This window comes from Bos taurus, chromosome 26 (assembly GCF_002263795.3).
Source record: "Bos taurus isolate L1 Dominette 01449 registration number 42190680 breed Hereford chromosome 26, ARS-UCD2.0, whole genome shotgun sequence".
Taxonomy (NCBI): Eukaryota; Metazoa; Chordata; class Mammalia; order Artiodactyla; family Bovidae; genus Bos; species Bos taurus.
In genome coordinates, this window is record NC_037353.1 from 17,942,309 (window position 1) to 17,960,193 (window position 17,885).

Genomic DNA, 17,885 nt, shown 5'->3' on the forward strand with positions numbered 1-17,885 from the left:
GTTTTATGTCAGTGACTTGCTTTGCTCACTTAAGCGTAATTCTTGGGAGCCATCCAAGTTCTCTTTGAGTTCTAAGGTGTGGTAGTTCTGTGGGTGTGTCGGCACTAGGAGTAGAGAGAAGGCCTCTGAAAAGCAAAAAGCTAGAAAGCAAAAGTAGAGGGCCACATGCAGAGGGAAGTGGCAGGGCAGAACTGGGGGTTATAATTGAGTCTCGGTTCCTGATCTGGAGCCTCATGACAACAAGAAAGGCCAACCAGCGCTCGGCCAGGGAGCCATATGGTTCCAGACAACAGGTGACAAACGCAAGTATGCAGTGACTCATCACGACACTCAAACAGACGTTCTCAGACCCAGCCCAGGTGTGCAGTTACAGCATGGACTCAGCCCTTCTCTACCGTCTAGCGGAGAGTCAGACATGATACAAAGTCCATCCAGAGCCAGTTACCTGCTGGAAGCGGAAGGACTCTGACCGCCTCTTCTGGTTGAGCTGCCACTCTTTGAAGTGCAGCACGGCCTCGTCCACGTTGACGATGCCCAGCTTCACCTGCTCCTGGAGGGTAATGAGTTGCCGCTGGCCTGGTGTTTTCATCCCAGCAAAGGGATCATATATGCTCGACTGAGGCCTGTCCCTCCACGGTCTGACAAGTGGCTCTGGAAAGGAAAGAGAAACTCAGTTTCCAGGCTCCTCCACTGGAGAGAGCTGACCGGGTGAATGGGGTTCATGATGCTGGCTGTGGTCTCAAGAGGACATGTCTCAGAAGAACAATCGCATGTGGAATCAAGACAAGGGAGATGCTACATGGAATCAGAGAGAGGGAAGCAGCTAATACTTTCAAAGCCTATGACACTAAAGTAGACAAGGTCACAACATTTTAGAAAGGTATAGCAACCAGGAGGGCTTCCCAGGTGGTGCTGGTGGTAAAGAACCCGCCTGCCAAGAGAGACATAAGAGATGCGGGTCCAATCCCTGGGTGGCGAAGATTCTCTGGAGGAGGGCATGGCAACCCACTCCAGTATTCTTGTCTGGAGAAATCCCATGGACAGAGGAGCCTGGTAGGCTACAGTCCATGGGGTCGTAAAAAGTTGGACACAATTGAATGACGTAGCACACATGCATGCACACAGCATCCAGTAGATAAGTCAACATGAATTACTGAGAAGTCTTTAGACCAGCATTTCTCAACCTTAGCACTACTGACATTTTGGACTAGGTAATTCTTGGTTGGGGTTGGCTGGCTGTCTTGTACACTGTAGGATGTTTAACCTTATCCCTGGCCTCTACCCACTTGATGATAATAGCATCTCCTTCCTCAGCTGCCACAACAACAACAAGAAATGTCCCAGGGCTTCCTTGGTGGTCCAGAGATTAAGAATCTTCCTGCCAAAAAAAAAAAAAAAGAATCTTCCTGCCAATGCAGGGGACACAGGTTCTCTCCCTGCTCTGGGAAGACTCCACATGCCACGGGACAACTAAGTCTATGCATCACAACTACTGAGCCTGTGCTCTAGAGGCCAAGAGACACAGCTACTGAGCCCACATGCCCGAGAGCCCATGATTTGCAACAAGAGAAACCACCATAATGAGAAACCCACACACAGGTAGAGAGTAGCTCCTGCTCACCACAGAAAGCTCAGAAAGCCTGGGCGCAGCAAGAAGACCCAGTGAAGCCAAAATAAATAAATAAATAATCTTTTAAAAAAATGCCCCAGATGTTGCCAAATGGCAGGGTGGGGCGGTGCTGGCCAGTGGAGGAGAAATCACCCCCAGTTGAGAACCATTGATTTAGACTAAAATCCACTCCCAGAAGAGAATATACAGGAAAGGCTAACCAGGATGCTTCTTCCAGCACTTCCAGCCCTCCCCATCCTGCCTGCCTCCAAGCAGCATAGGGCACATGATTGTGAACCTACAGGCACGAAATGCCTGAGGAGACTGGAAGGCTAATGGAATCATGACCCAGGTCCAAAGTCACCAGGTAAAAATTAGGTGCTGGGTCCCAAGTGACTCTCCTTGGGTTGTTCATGCTTTAAATGTTGTAGGGAAGTATGACGGCAGCTCCTCTCTCTCCAGGCCGAATGGCTCCTCTAAGTTCGGTGGGGAGCAAGCTAGACTTGCAGAAGTGATGGAGCCACTGAAGCACATGAAAACAGCGTGACCTTCCACTGCTCATCCCTGTAGGGCTATCTTTGATTCTAAATTTCTCCAGGAGGACCCGATTTGGACATTGCGATTCAAGGAGGTGGCATAAAGGAAAAAGAGAGATGACTTCACCCAGTGGGTACTGAAAAAGCTTCAGAGAAACTTATCCATCATTCTTACCACCATTCTCTCCATCCACACACACTCACATGCCTTTCTCCCAGGTTTGCCCTATAATCTTTAATTATATTGGGAGATGGAATGTGGGGGCAAAATAAAAATGCACAAGTCAGTCAGTTCCAGTCTCCTACTACCAAAGTCTTTAGGGATGCTTTCCAATGTTTAGATGGTGTCATGGCTCCTTTTCAAAAGAATCGTCATTGGGATACTACTGAATGCCTCTGTTTAGCACAAGGAAATGTATCAAGAACAAAGGAGCACTTGTCTCTTCAAACTTCCTTTAAAAAGCTTTCAAAAAAAATGTCACCCAGTGACAAACAAAATGTCTCAAGTAAAAGTTGAATTAAAGTATACTTTAGCTAATACAGCTAGCCTAGGTAAATAGCACAGTAGGGCTGGATCACTAGGTAAAGACTGGCTGCAGGGCTGCCCGCTTTCATCCTGTTGGTATTAGTTTCAATGTCTAAATAGTATTCTAGTGTGCTGTTACAGACACTTTCTCAGGTATTAAAGTCATTGGCATGATCAATTTGTACAATGTTCTAAGGCACCTCAATCTCTTCTCTCCTTTCACCTTCGGTACGGTTCCACTTCAGGTATTTCTTGAACCTCTGTTTTTCAAGGCTCAGGAGTGATTATCCCTGGAAATCTCTGAAACATGATCACTGCCACCAAGAAGTCCAGGTTCTGCAAAAGAAAGCTGAGGACATCTGCTTACCTTTCCTGATGCTCTCTGAGGTAACATAGAAATTCCCAGGCTTCTCTTGACTTTTTTCTGCAAAAACTGTGAGATAAACAGCATTCTAAGTAAAGCCAAATAGTACCTCTTTCTAAGAAGCTTTATAATATTTTATACATTTAGCAGAAAAATTACCAAAATCTTGTCCAAAATAAATAATAATGGATCACAACTTGGACCACTGCATGCAGTTCTGTAAATAAAAATTCTAGAAAGTGAAGTGTTAGTTGCTCAGTTGGGTCTGACTCTTTGCAACCCCATGGACTGTAGCCCGCCAGGCTCCTCAAATACTGGAATGAGTTGCCATTCCCTTCTCCAGGAGATCTTCCCAACTCAGGGATTAAACCTGGGTCTCCTGCATTGCAGGCAGATTCTTTTCACTGAGCCACCAGACAAGCCCCTTTAAAGGAGGCAGCCAATGAATGGAAGCTCTAGGGATTACAACATGAAGACAGATCAAACAGACAAGGTCTCAAACCAGAAAGACAAGGCCAGGCAGAGGATATAATCGGCATTTATGAGATCATTAAAGAAAAGGGTAATGTGAACAAGGACGTGTGCTGGATCCTTGAATGTTTGAAGCAAGCCATGGAACACCCCGAAGTGTGAGAATAAAAGGAAGTGCCACTTAACACGTCAGCAAGTTCCATAAGACAGAACTCAGAGCAGTGGGACATGTAAAATGTGTGCAAGGCTCCAAAGTGACTTCGATGATGTCACTCATGCACAGGGAATCCATAAAGCCTCCGAGGGAACGCTGAGAAGTGACAAACGTTCACTCAGTGGTAGGACTAACAAGTGATTAAGGCTCCTTGGGCTCTGCACATGACTCCCTACATTTAAACCCTATCTCTACCATTTATGAGCCACATGATTTAAGACAAGAAGCTTGAACTCTTGCCTCAGTTTTCTGATCTGTAGCATGAGGATGATATTGTACCCTTGGCTATGGGTTGTTGTGGGGATTATATGAGTTAATATATGAAAGTGCTTAGAAAAGTGCCTGGCATGTGCAAGCACTTCATGTAAGCTTTTATTATCATTGCATGCGTGCTCAGTCACATCGGTTGTGTCTGACTGTTTGCAGCCCCATGGACTGTAGCCCACCAGGTTCCTCTGTCCATGGAATTCTCTAGGCAAGAATACTGGAGTGGATTGCTAAAAAAACTGAAAAAAAGAGTGCCATATTTGGGACACACTTACACTAAGAAATTATTTGTTGTTTTTCTGGAATTCATACTTAATGAGATATGATTGTATTTTTATTTGACAACCATAGCCCAATTACCTGGGGCTCTGGTTGAGGGCTATCTTCCCAGTTTATAATCTTTTGCCATACCTTCCACAACCTGTTATACTATTAAACATGAAATGGAGGTCAAGTGCACAGATCTGGCAATTCTTATACTCATATAGTATTTGTAATCATATTAATAAAATCAAGTCCTGAAAGATAGTGAAACTTACAATGCTATGAGCATCTAATGTCCCAGGGGTCATTGTGAAGAACTCAAAACTCATCATCAACTTTTATCAATGTAGGTAGGTAGGTAGATAGCCTAGCATTGTGGTTGAAAACCAAGGTTGTAGAGGGAGACTCCCTGAATTCAAATCCTAGCTCTGCTATATGGTTATCAAGCAACCTCCGTGAGCCTCCATTTTTCTCATCTGTAAAATAGAAATGATAATGGCCTGTACCTAATAGACTATTATGACATATTCCAAATAAAGCATTCAGTAGGTTTCAATAAATGTTGTGTGTGAAGTCACTCAGTCGTGTCCGACTCTTTGTGACCCCATGGACTGTAGCCCGCCAGGCTCCTCTCTCCATGGGATTCTCCAGGCAAGAATACTGGAGTGGATTGCCATTTCCTTCTCCAGGGGATTTTCCCAACCCAGGGATCAAACCCGGGTCTCCTGCATTGCAGGCAGACACTTTATCCTCTGAGCCACCAGGGAAGCATATTTAAAATAAATAATAATAGTAATAGTTTCAGGAGATAACAATTACCAGGGATCTTGCTATTTGGAGTAGAGAGACATCTTATTTATCTCTTTCTTCCCATTATGCGCCAATTCCTGCAGGAAGGCCAGAACTGAATTTGACCACTGCCCCTAGTCTAGTTCCAGAATCTGCCCCAAACACTGACCCTGTCTCCGGGGACTGGTTGGAGACCATTCAGGAGGGAATACTCTCTAAGCGATAATTCAGGAGGTAGAGGATCCAGGGAATTCCTGCTCAGAGGCCCTGAAGACCCCACTGGGCATCATTCCCTGCCAAACTTGCCTTTAGAAATGTATGATTCATTGTCAGGTAGCTGGTGAGTGGCAGATGCGCTGGCCTCCGGTCTGGGCACTGGGACAGGGGGCCTGTTGGTCAAGTCCACTGACAAGGCCTCATCATCATCCACTGTGTGATACACATCTTCTTCCTGATCAAGATGGTCTCTTTCCAAACTGGACATTCCCATGCTGTTGCCTAGAAGCAGAGAGAAAGGTGATTAAAACAATTGTCAAACCCTGAGATCCCCAACTCCTGCAACCAGCTGCCCTGGATCCCAGCCCTGCCCATCAGTAAGCTGATGGCCTCTGCATTAGGTAGGGCCTGGCAACCAATCAGGCCAGGGACCAGCCCCACCTACCAGCACCTCCACAGCAGTTGGCCCTGCCACAACAGAAAGGCCCATATAGCCCAAGTAGAAGGCACAACTAGAGTATATAGCTCTGGCGACCAAAAGGGCTATGCTACTGGGCCCCATAAATATCTGCTATACAAGGCCACTTCTCTAAGATTGGGAAACATTTCCAAGCTACCAAATGCACAAAAATTAAAAGAGAGAATTATTCAAAATGAGGGGCAGAGAAATACATGCTAAACAAAGGAACAAGAAGAAGAAGAAGAAGACTAGACAAAGTAGATTTTAAAGCAAAGACTGTAACAATAGACAAATACAGACAGTATCTAATGATAAAGAGAACAATCCAATAGGAAGATATAACAATTAAAAGTATAGATGCATCTAACATAGGAGCACTAAATACATACAGAAAATATTACCAGCATAAATGGAAAAATTGACAGTAATACAATAATATAATACAATAATAGGAGGCTTTAACATATCACTTACATCAACAGATACATCATCTAGCCAAAAATTCAGTAAGGAAACACTGGCTGTAAATGACATATTAGACCAGGTAGACTTAATAGATTATATAAAGGTCCATACAGTTAAATCTATGGTTTTTCCAGTAGTCATGTATTGATGTGAGAGTTGGACTATAAAGAAAGCTGAGTGCCAAAAACAGAAATATAGATCAATGGAACAAAATAGAAATCCCAGAGATAAATCCATGCAACTATGGACACCTTATTTTTGACAAAGGAGGCAAGAATATATAATGGAGAAAAGACAATCTCTTTAATAAGTGGTGCTAGGAAAACTGGTCAATCACTTTTAAAAGAATGAAACTAGAACACTTTCTAAAACCATGCACAAAAATAAACTCAAAATGGATTAAAGATCTAAACATAAGACCAGAAACTATAAAACTCCTAGTGGAAAACATAGGCAAAACACTCTCTGACATAAATCAGAGCAGGATCCTCTATGAGCCACCTCCCAGTGTATTGGAAATAAAAGCAAAAATAAACAAATGGGACCTAATTAAACTTAAAAGCTTTTGCACCACAAAGGAAACTATAAGCAAGGTGAAAAGACAGCCTTCAGAATGGGAGAAAATAATAGCAAATGAAACAACTGACAAAGAATTAATCTCAAAAATATACAAGCAACTCCTGAAGCTCAATTCCAGGAAACCAAATGACCCAATCAAAAAATGGGCCAAAGAACTAAATAGACAGTTCTCCAAAGAAGACATACAGAGAGCTAACAAACACATGAAAAGATGCGCAACATCACTCATTATCAGAGAAATGCAAATCAAAACCACAATAAGGTACCATCTCACATCAGTCAGAATGGCTGCAATCCAAAAGTCTACAAGCAATAAATGCTGGAGAGGGTGTGGAGAAAAGGGAACCCTCTTACACTGTTGGTGGGAATGCAAACTAGTACAGCCACTATGGAGAACAGTGTGGAGATTCCTTAAAAAACTGGAAATACAACTGCCATATGACCCAGCAATCTCACTGCTGGGCATATATACTGAGGAAACCAGAACTGAAAGAGACACGTGTACCCCAATGTTCATTGCAGCACTGTTTATAATAGCCAGGACATGGAAGCAACCTAGATGTCCATCGGCAGACGAATGGATAAGAAAGCTGTGGTACATATACACAATGGTATATTACTCAACCATTAAAAAGAGTACATTTGAATCAGTTCTAATGAGGTGGATGAAACTGGAGCCTATTATACAGAGTGAAGTAAGTCAGAAAGAAAAACACCAATACAATATACTAACACATATATATGAAATTTAGAAAGATGGTAATGATAACCCTATATGCGAGACAGCAAAAGAGACATAGATGTATAGAACAGTCTTCTGGACTCTGTGGGAGAAGGCGAGGGTGGGAAGATCTGAGAGAATAGCACTGAAACATGTATATTATCATATATGAAACAGATTGCCAGTCCAGGTTCAATGCATAAGACATAGTGCTCAGGGCTGGTGCACTGGGATGATCCAGAGGGATGGGGTGGAGAGGGAGGTGGGAGGGGGGCTCAGGATGGGGAACACATGTAACCCCATGGCTGATTCATATCAATGTATGGCAAAAACCACTACAATATTGTAAAGTAATTAGCCTCCAACTACAATATATAAATTAAAACAAAAAAAGAAAGCTGAGTGCCAAAGAAATGATGCTTTCGAACTGTGGTGTTGGAGAAGACTCTTGAGAGTCCCTTGGACTACAAGGAGATCAAACCAGTCAATCCTAAAGGAAATCAGTCCTGAATATTCATTGGAAGGACTGATGCTGAAGCTGAAGCTCTGATACTTGGGTCACCTGATGCAAAGAACTGACTTATTAGAAAAGAACTTGATGCTAGAAAAGATTGAAAGCAGGAGAGAGGGATGGCAGAAAATGAGATGGTTAGATGGCATCACCGACTCAATGGACATGAGTTCGAGCAAGCTCCAGAAGTTGGTGATGGACAGGGAAGCCTAGCGTGCTGCAGTCCATGGGGTCACTAAGAGTCGGACATGACTGAGCAACAGAACTAACTGAATGATACAACACTGAGTCCAAAAGGAGCAGAATACACACTTTTTTGAAGTACACATGGGCTATTCCCCAGGGTAGATCACATGATAGGCCACAAAACTAGCCTCAATAAATTTATAAAGATTTAAATTGTATCAAGCATCTGACTATGGTTTTTCCTGTGGTCATGTATGGATGTGAGAGTTGGACTGTGAAGAAGGCTGAGCGCCGAAGAATTGATGCTTTTGAACTGTGGTGCTGGAGAAGACTCTTGAGAGTCCCTTGGACTGCAAGGAGATCCAACCAGTCCATTCTAAAGGAGATCAGTCCTGGGTGTTCTTTGGAAGGACTGATGCTGAGGCTGAAACTCCAGTACTTTGGCCACCTCATGCGAAGAGCTGACTCATTGGAAAAGACTCTGATGCTGGGAGGGATTGGGGGCGGGAGGAGAAGGGGACGACAGAGGATGAGATGGCTGGATGGCATCACTGACTCAATGGATGTGAGTCTGGGTGAACTCCGGGAGTTGGCGATGGACAGGGAGGCCTGGCATGCTGCGATTCATGGGGTCGCAAAGAGTGGGACACGACTGAGCGACTGATCTGATCTGATCTTCCAAACTATAACAGGATGGAACCAGAAATCAACTACAAGAAAAACTAAAAAAAAACAAAAACAAAAACCATGGAGGCTAAACAATATTCTACTAAACAACTAATGGGTCACTGAAGAAATCAAAGAGGAAATAAAAAATACCTGGAGACAAATGAAAATGGAAACACAATAATCCAAAGTCTAGGCGACATATCAAAAGCAGTTCGAAGAGGGAGCTTCAGGCCTACCTCAGGAAGCAAGAAAAGTCTCAGATAAACAACTTAACCTTATACCTAAAGGAATTAGAAAAAGAACAACAAAACCTAAAGTTAGTAGAGGGAAAGAAACAATAAAGATAAGAGCAAAAATAAATAAAATAGAGACTGATAAGTATTTAGCCAGACTCATCAAGAAACAAAGAAAGAAGTCCCAAATAAATAACATCAGAAATGAAACCAGAGAAGTTACAACTGATATCACAGAAATACAAAGGATCACAAGAGATTACTACAAACAATTATACACCAATAAAATGGACAATCTAGAAGAAATGGATAAATTCCTAGAAACATACAATCTTCCCAGACTTAATCAGGAAGAAATTGAAAATATGAACAGACCAATTATCAAGAATGAAACTGAAGAAGTAACTTTACAAATCTGCAACAAACAAAAGTCCAGGACCAGGCAGATTATAAGTAAATTCTAGAAAACATTTAAAGAAGAGTTCACATTAAAAATTTGCAGAGGAAGGAATGCTTCTGAATTCATCTATGAGGCCAGCATCACACTGACACCTAAAGCAGACAAAGACACCACGAAAAAGAATATTATGGTCAATATCCTTGATGAACATAGATGCAAAATTGTCCTCAACAAAATATTAGCAAATGGAATTCAACAAAGTACTAAAAGGATCATGCATTATGATAAAGTGGGATTTAATCCAAGGGATGCAAAATGATTCAGTATCTGCAAATCAGTGAATGTGATATGTCATATTAACAAATTAAAGAATAAAACTGTGTAATCATTTCAACAGATGCATAGAAATCTTTTGACAAAATCCGACATCCATTTATAATTTTAAAAAACTCTCAACAGAATGAGTATGGAAGAAACATAATTCAGCATAATAAAGGCCATATCATACGGCTAACATCATACAAACGGTGAAAAGCTGAAAGCATTTCTGCTAAGATGAAGAACAAGACAATTTCATACAACATAGTCTTGGAAGTCCCAGTCATAGTAATCACATTAGAAAAAGAAATAAAAGGAATCCAAATCAGAAAAGAAATAGAAAAACTGTCACTGATTGCAGATAACATGAGACTGTATATAGGAAGTCCTAAAGATGCCATAAAAAAGCTATTAGAACTAGTCAATGAATTCAGGAAGGTTGCAGAATTCAAAATTAATATACAGAAATCTGTTGCATTCACGAATAATGAACTGTGAGAAAGGGAAATTAAAACAATCCATTAACAGCTGCATCAAAAAGAATAAAATACCTAGGAATAAATCTAACCAAGGAGGTAAAAGATCTGTACTCTGAACATTATGACGTTTATGAAACTAATTGAAGACAACACAAACAAATGGAAAGATAAACCACATTCATGGATTAGAAGAATTAATATTGCTAAAATGACCATATTCCCCAAGGCAATCTATAGACTCAATGCAATCTCTATCAAAATACCAATGGCATTTTTCACAGAATTAGGACAAATAATTCTAAAATGTGTACAGAAACAAAGAAGACCCCAAATAACCAAAGTAATCTTGAAAAAGATGAAGAAAGCTAAAAGTATCATGCTCCCTGATCTCAAACTACACTACAAAGCTACAGTAATCAAAACAGTATAGTACTGGCATAAAAACAGACCACTGTAGACCAATGGAAAAGAATCAAAAGTCAAAAATAAACTCATGCTTATATGATCAGTTATTTATGACAAAGGAGCCAAGAATACAAAGGGAGGCAAAGACAAGCTCTTCATAAATAGTGGGAAAACTGGGCCATATATATATATAAAATCACTATACAATACAGCCTTGATTTAATGCAACCTTGAACCTATGTATGTCCCCCATGCTCTCCTCCTTCACCAGAAAGTAAAGTCTCTTGAGGGTATTGATCATATCTTATTTTCCTTTGTGACCCTAGCCCAGTATCTAAAATAGTTCTTTGCTTATAGTAGGTACTCATGAAATTTTGGTAAAATAAAAATGAACCTGTGTATTTCAAAAGAGGTCTTGCTAAAGGCAACTTGTTTACCCAAAGCAGTGGCTCTGCTGGTGGGAACTTCGGGCCTACTTGTAACAGGCTGATGGGGGAGCTCATGGGTCTCCTATCACACCACGGGCCATGTGCATTTGTTGAGTGGAACAACCCTCATAGGTAGCCAGGCAATGTCTACATTTGTTTCTCTTTCCTTCTTTTTGCTTTCCTGCTCACTGATGCAACATACCTTCTAAAAACTTGCGAATCATAGAGTCCTTCGTAGTCCGAGAGAAACCATCCCTGGGGATTGGATTAGATGTACTGGCCTGAAGCATCTCAACATCTAGAAGGAAAAAGGAGACTAAGAATTTATATGTTGTTCTTCCACACATGCAAAGACATTTTGTAAATGGATACATTGTTTGGCCAAAAAAGTTTGTTCAAGTTTTTTGTGTAACATCTTATGGAAAACTTGAATAAACTTTTTGGCCAACCCAATAAAAGTTTTGACAAATTAAGAGATTCAAGAATTGATTAAACCATCCATCTATCCATCCATCCATCTAATCATCCATGCATCCATGGATCCATGCACGCATGCATCCATTCAATTTATCTACTCAGCAAGGCTACCTAGTAAGTAGGTAGCAATATTTACAATCTTCAGGACTTTTCCTGGACCACAGGACTCAAAAGGTATAGATATGCTCATTTGCATTGGAAAGAATAGGCTTAATTTTTAAATATATAATTGTAGTCTTTTGCATGACAGAAAAAAAATTAAAAGCAAAAACAACAAAGAATAGATAAATTGTAATTTATTTAAACTATGAACCATTTTGTTACAGTTAAAAGCATGTATTGGAGCTACTCTAGTACTATCTCATAAACAAAACCACCAGAACTCTTTTTAGGTCATCCATGTAATTGGTCATTTATAAGGAGGAAGTTCACAGACCTTTGATTTTTCACTATTAAGCATAAACCCATGGAGACCAAAACCATGTGAAAACTATTCAATTACTGTAGCAGATTCTACTTAAATCTGAGTAACCAGCTGTAGCTGTTACTTTATGACTCTGAAGTATGCATTTTGGGAGCAAAATTACAGCCTTGCGTTTCAAAGTAAAGCTTTGATATTATCAAGAGTTTGCATTCAGTAAGTCATATCATACAATTACTGGGGATTTGTTTCCTCAGGCAAAATATGTAATTTGAATACTATGCTTTGAGAAAAAAAATCATTTGAATTTAATCACTATACATAGATATACTTGTTTCCTACTACTTTAATCTTTGGGGACCAGTTAAATACAATCTGGTGAATCTGTATGAAAAATTTATATCACATTTCCCAAGAATGTTCACTGAAAAGAGGTCATGTTCATAAAATCATGTTAAGGATAATGAACTTCACATGACATAATTCTAGTTTTGAAACAAAATATTTGTATGTACATAGAAGAAAGCCTGGAAAAAAATACATCAAAATGCGTAGAGTGACTCTTTCTGAATTAGTATATGTAGATCATGGACAATTCAGATTGTGAACATTTTATTTTCTACTTTATGCTTTTCTTTGTCTTCCAGATTATCCACAGTGGCTTGTGTTGCATTCACATATGAGAAAAACCATATTAACACTTTAAGGTCTAGGTAATTATGATCAAGTCTGTACAATTAGATTCCCAAAGCAAAAATAATTTTAGGTTATTAAAAAAAAATTATGGCTCACCTGTCAATTACCAGGTTATTGATTTAATTATAAAAATGCTGATTTTTAAACTTTCCAGTGAGCAGATATGGCATTATTACATAGCATAGCTTTTACTTGACATTATTTCAAACTTTGATAATCTTTTGATAATCAAAATATAAACTTTGTGACCATAAAACAAGACACAATATTGAGTGAAAAAGTTGCAGACTGTACATAAAGTATTTAATGGAAAGCACTTTGCAGTATATGTAGTAGCTTATATGCATTTTAAGACCTGTAAAATGATACTACATGTGGTTTATGAATTCATAAATATCTAATACACATATGAAAACTTGCTGACATGCTGGAAAGGATAAATGCTGAATTCATGGTAGTGGTTACCTCTGGGAGGGAGGACAATTAGGTTCCAGAAGGGGCTCATAGGGGATATAATATGTAGTTAAAAAAAAAAGATCTGAGACAAAAAAAAAAAAAGAAATATATACTCTTGATGAATCTTTTTTCCAATTCCTTTCCTTTTTCTACTTTGTCAGTTTAATATTTCTTGAAATAAATGTAGTAAAGACATTACATTGAATATAATCTACCTTGATACCCTCTAGTCCAAAGCCCTGTGATTCCAAATATGGAAAACTGTTAACTCAGTGAACATCTCTGGTCAACACCGCATTCTATAAAGTAAACTGTAGAGATTAGGGTAACTGTACTGATCCTGAAACATACCTAGAAGTATTTTTAAAATAAATTTCAGATAAGAACTCACAATCCATTTCTCAAAAACTGAAGACGAGAGAAATTCCGCTTATTTGAGATTTCTATTTAAATTGCTTAACTACGGTTTTATGGAACACTTTCCCCCTGAAGTTAGAAAGACACACCATACAGATGTGCCCTGCTGGTCACAGGGCCCTCCTCTACCCTCCCCACTCCTATTCCTACACCTCTTCACCCCTCAGCTGCCTGACCCTGACCCAGACAACTTTTGAAACTCCTAACTCACAAAGCAATAAAACACAGAGGAAAAGACCCCGTAGGAGAGACTTGCTTGCATCAGACACTCCTAGAGATGAGGATGGGCTTTTCATTGGACTCTCTTACACCCAGTGCTGCATCCTCCAGGAACCGCAGCCCCCTCAGGCTCCAGCATCTTTAAGAATTTGGTGAGGGAAGAGCAGCATCGGGACAGTGTCGATCACCAATAATCAAACCTCCCAGGCTGGCAATACCGGAGTGCAAACCTCACAGGTATAATCAGCCACCCCCACTGACAGCAGTAAAAGAGTCACACATGGCCTACCTATTTCATTAACAAAGTTCAGTTTGACAGAACTGATTTCCATATTCAAGACATAGCTGAAAAACTGAAGGAGCTACAAAGAGTTAGAAAAACAAAATGTAGAAGAAAAATGAAAGCAGCCAGAGCATCCCTGGCTGGATCTTTCACACTTCTATAATAAGGATGAGGGCTTCTGTCCTGGTACTATGACCCCATCTTAATGTGCTGAGTTTTTTGTGGGTTAAAGAAAGAAGTTAAGAAAGGAAAGAGAGAAGAAAAGAATGAGCCCCAGGAATAAGACATATCAACATCATGGCCCCTTAATACAATGCATGGAGGAGGATTGCTATGGTATTCTTGCTCAAAACTTATAACCTCACTCAGTCCACTCATAGAAAGCATCTGACAAACTCAACTACAGGGCATTCTACAAAATAACTGATTGGTGTTCTTCCAAAGTATCCAAGAGGAGGAATGACTGAGAAACTGTCGTTATCCATTAGAGGAGACTAAGGAGAACAACAGCAGACACTGCGGCTCCCTTTCTAGGATCAGCATCTAGTCCCACCGACGAACAGAAAAAGAGCCTTGGGGAAACACTGGTGAAATGTGAACAAGGTCTGGAGTTCAGTTGGTGGTATTGCACCAATGCTCATTGCACAGCTTTAGTAACTATGGTTATGTAAGATGTTACTATCTGAGAAATCTGGATGAAAGGCATATAGGAAGGGTAACACTTTTGCAACTTTTCTCAAAATCTAAAAGTAGTTCAAAAGTTGTTTGTTTTTTTTTTTTTAAACGAAGAAGAACAGAGAAGAGGGAAAGGAAAGAGAAAAGGAGAGGAAGAAATGCAAGCATAAGCTCTGGGAATGACCTACACTGACCCCTTCTTGTCCGCCTACACTATTAAGTCACCTTCCAGGAAGTCTCGTGAGCCATGCATCCATGGGTTCGATGAACAAGGCAGGGCTACCTGTGACAAACACTTCTTTTTATTCTACAGCCACGCCTTCACTGGTGGTTAAGAGCATAGTTTTGGAAGTAGACAAACTAGGATCAGATAAACATCAGTCCTGAGACAGTTGTAGAATTATTTCTCCTCCTTGAGGCACCCTAGCTGGATGGTGACAGATATGGGCATTTGGGTCAGAATGCATAGGTTCCAATTTTGATTGCTCCACTTCTGACTGTAGGACTGCAACACCCCGGGGCCAATTCACTTCTAGATCCAACTTTTAGATCCAGCTGATCATTGGGACTTACAAGATGACCATGGGCTATGCTGGCGCCAACCTACGCAGAAGGTTGGAGGATACAGACCAGCAGGACGGTACCAAGTAGCCTTCCTCATTCAGGGAGTTTCTGGCCAGTCTCGCAACTCTCATGCAAGGAAACCAGAGCCATATCAGGCAGGTGGAGGAGATGCCCTGGTGTCTCAGAGGAGCAGCATCTCGCAACTCCTGAGTTATATCAGCACCTCCTGAGGCACAGCTTTCAAGAGCCCCTTAAGAGGCATCCAGAGACACTGCCTTCAGGGAAGCCCAAAGTATGGTGTCCTTTTCAAGTATTTATAGTTTACATACAACTCCTCCTAGTTCCAGATGCAATTTGCCAACCAATTAGGGGTCATTTTTATCATAGGCAATGTTGCCTAGAGACATAATTGACATATGGCTCTTATCAGGTTACCAGGGTAACAGAGCAGAAGTCAACGAAGGTCAAATTCTCCTGGAGAAGGGAAATGAGAGCTGTTACATTAACTCTTTGCCCACGATTATCTTGGGCCAAGTTGTTTACATCCTCTCAGGTTCGTTTTCCTGTCTCTAAAATGGTGATAATAATGATACCTTGCAGGGCCCTGTGGGGCTCCTGGGCACAGAGCCTTTCTGTGTCCCAGATTCATGGATCATAGGAAACAGCCTTCATTCAGCCTCCGTGACCTTCTATAGGGCAGATTCAAGCAGTTGTTAATCAGGGAAGGGCGGAGATGTGAGACCAGGGAGAAACAGTCAAGAGCCCCTTGGGACAAGGTCCTGTTTCCCCATCAATGGATACACACAACATTAACTTTGAGCTATTCTGCAGATACTGAAACTCCTTCCAGGTGGGAGAAGTGCTGCCCATAAGCATGTAGACCCAAGGCCAATTGACCCTGAAGGTTGACAATGCTGACTTCTACTTAGCTCATCACCACCCTATCAGAAGAATGTTCACAAGCTGATCACTCCCACTTTTACTATAAAACTTCTATCTTCCCCAACTTGGGAAACTCAGTTTTGAGGGCATCAACCCACTATGTCCTCTTTTGCCTGGCAAAGCCATAAAGCTGTCTTTTTCTACTTCACCCAAAACTCTGTCTCTAAGATTTGATTTAGCACTGGTGTACAGAGAAACTAAGCTTTCTGCATCAATAATAGTACATATCACATAGGTTTGTCATGAGGGTTTTCTTTTTTTTTTTTTGCCACACGGTGGGGCACACAGGATCCTAGTTCCCTGACCTGGGATCAAACCCATGCCACCTGCAGTGAAAACATGAAGTGTTAACCGCTGGACTGCATAAGTATCTTTGAATTGGCTATTCTGGTGGCTCAACGGTAAAGAATCCTCCTGCCAATTCAAGAGATGCGGGTTTGATCCCTGGGTCGGGAAGATCCCCTGGAGAAGGAAATGGCAACCCACTCCAGTACTCTTGCTTGGAAAATTCCATGGACAGAAGAGCCTGGTGAGCTATAGTCCATGGGGTCACAAAAGAGTCAGACATGATTTAGCGAATAAACAACAACAAAACAGTCTTTAAATTAGACAAGGAACAGCAGATACACACTGGCCTCCACACCACTACTCCATATTCAAGGTAAATATCTTTATTCAATCACCACCTTCTTTGTGGCCTCAGGATCCTTCTCAAAACAGCTTCCCAGGATCTCAACACCAGCTAACCGACACGGAAATTAATTTTTAAAACACTATTTGCCATAGCTGTATTCGGCAGTAAGTCCAAGCAGTAGCAGATACTACCTTCATAAGAACAAAGAAAAGAAAAAGCTCCTGGTTATTTCAAGTTAATGACAGTTCAAACCCTCAGACTCTAAATTGCACAACCCATGTATGCATACAACCCAAGCATACAGTAACACATGAGTAACTGAAATACATAGAAATTCTAGAGGGGAATGGAGTCAGTTTCCAGACAAAGGACATTTTGAAAAGGACAGCAACAGCAACAGATCCTGCATCCCTGGATGCTCAGGGCTTGTACTTCAGATTCTAAGCATTTAACCTTCACCACTGGTCAGTTAAAAATAAACTGAAATGTGCTGAAACCTGCTGATCTAAGGAAAAAATGCAGAGTTCTTTCATTTCATTGGGGAAAAAAATATAACCCAAAACAATAAAAGGAGATTCTGGGGCCACAGTCTCCTTCTGGGAAAGCCAGTTGCAGAGTTACACTATAGTTTTTTACAGGAGTCCATCCCAGAGAAACCATTCCTGGGCAGAAAGAAGCTGGAACAGATGAGTGAAGGCAGGAAGGCACTTAATTAAGGAACGAGTCAAGAGAAATAATGAATTTTCAAAGACGCTCATGTGATACTCTTCCTGGGACATAAATCTAGATCACTTAGCTGCAGTGGAAACTCCATTCAGATTATGTGTTACTAATTTAATAGGAAACCTAATCTGAGTATATAATCCAGTAAAATATCAGATACTGAGTGACTGTTCTTCTGGAAAGGCTCTCAAACCCTGAAACCTGGCCAAAGGCTTTTTTTTTTTTTCCAGCAAGTGCTATTTTGAATAGAAAAGAGGCTTAGAGCAAG

At 40.9% G+C, this 17,885-nt stretch overlaps 1 protein-coding gene across 1 annotated transcript in view; it reads right to left on the bottom strand.

Moving 5' to 3' along the window:
- Positions 1-17,885, bottom strand: part of PIK3AP1 (phosphoinositide-3-kinase adaptor protein 1) — a 120,554-nt gene that overhangs the window by 22,728 nt on the left and 79,941 nt on the right. The window contains exons 9-12 of the mRNA XM_002698411.6: positions 11,313-11,408; positions 5,347-5,538; positions 3,039-3,104; positions 446-651 (exon numbers count right to left, since the gene is read on the bottom strand). Coding sequence (XP_002698457.4) covers positions 446-651; positions 3,039-3,104; positions 5,347-5,538; positions 11,313-11,408 — 560 coding nt within the window. The remainder of the gene's footprint in view (positions 1-445; positions 652-3,038; positions 3,105-5,346; positions 5,539-11,312; positions 11,409-17,885) is intronic.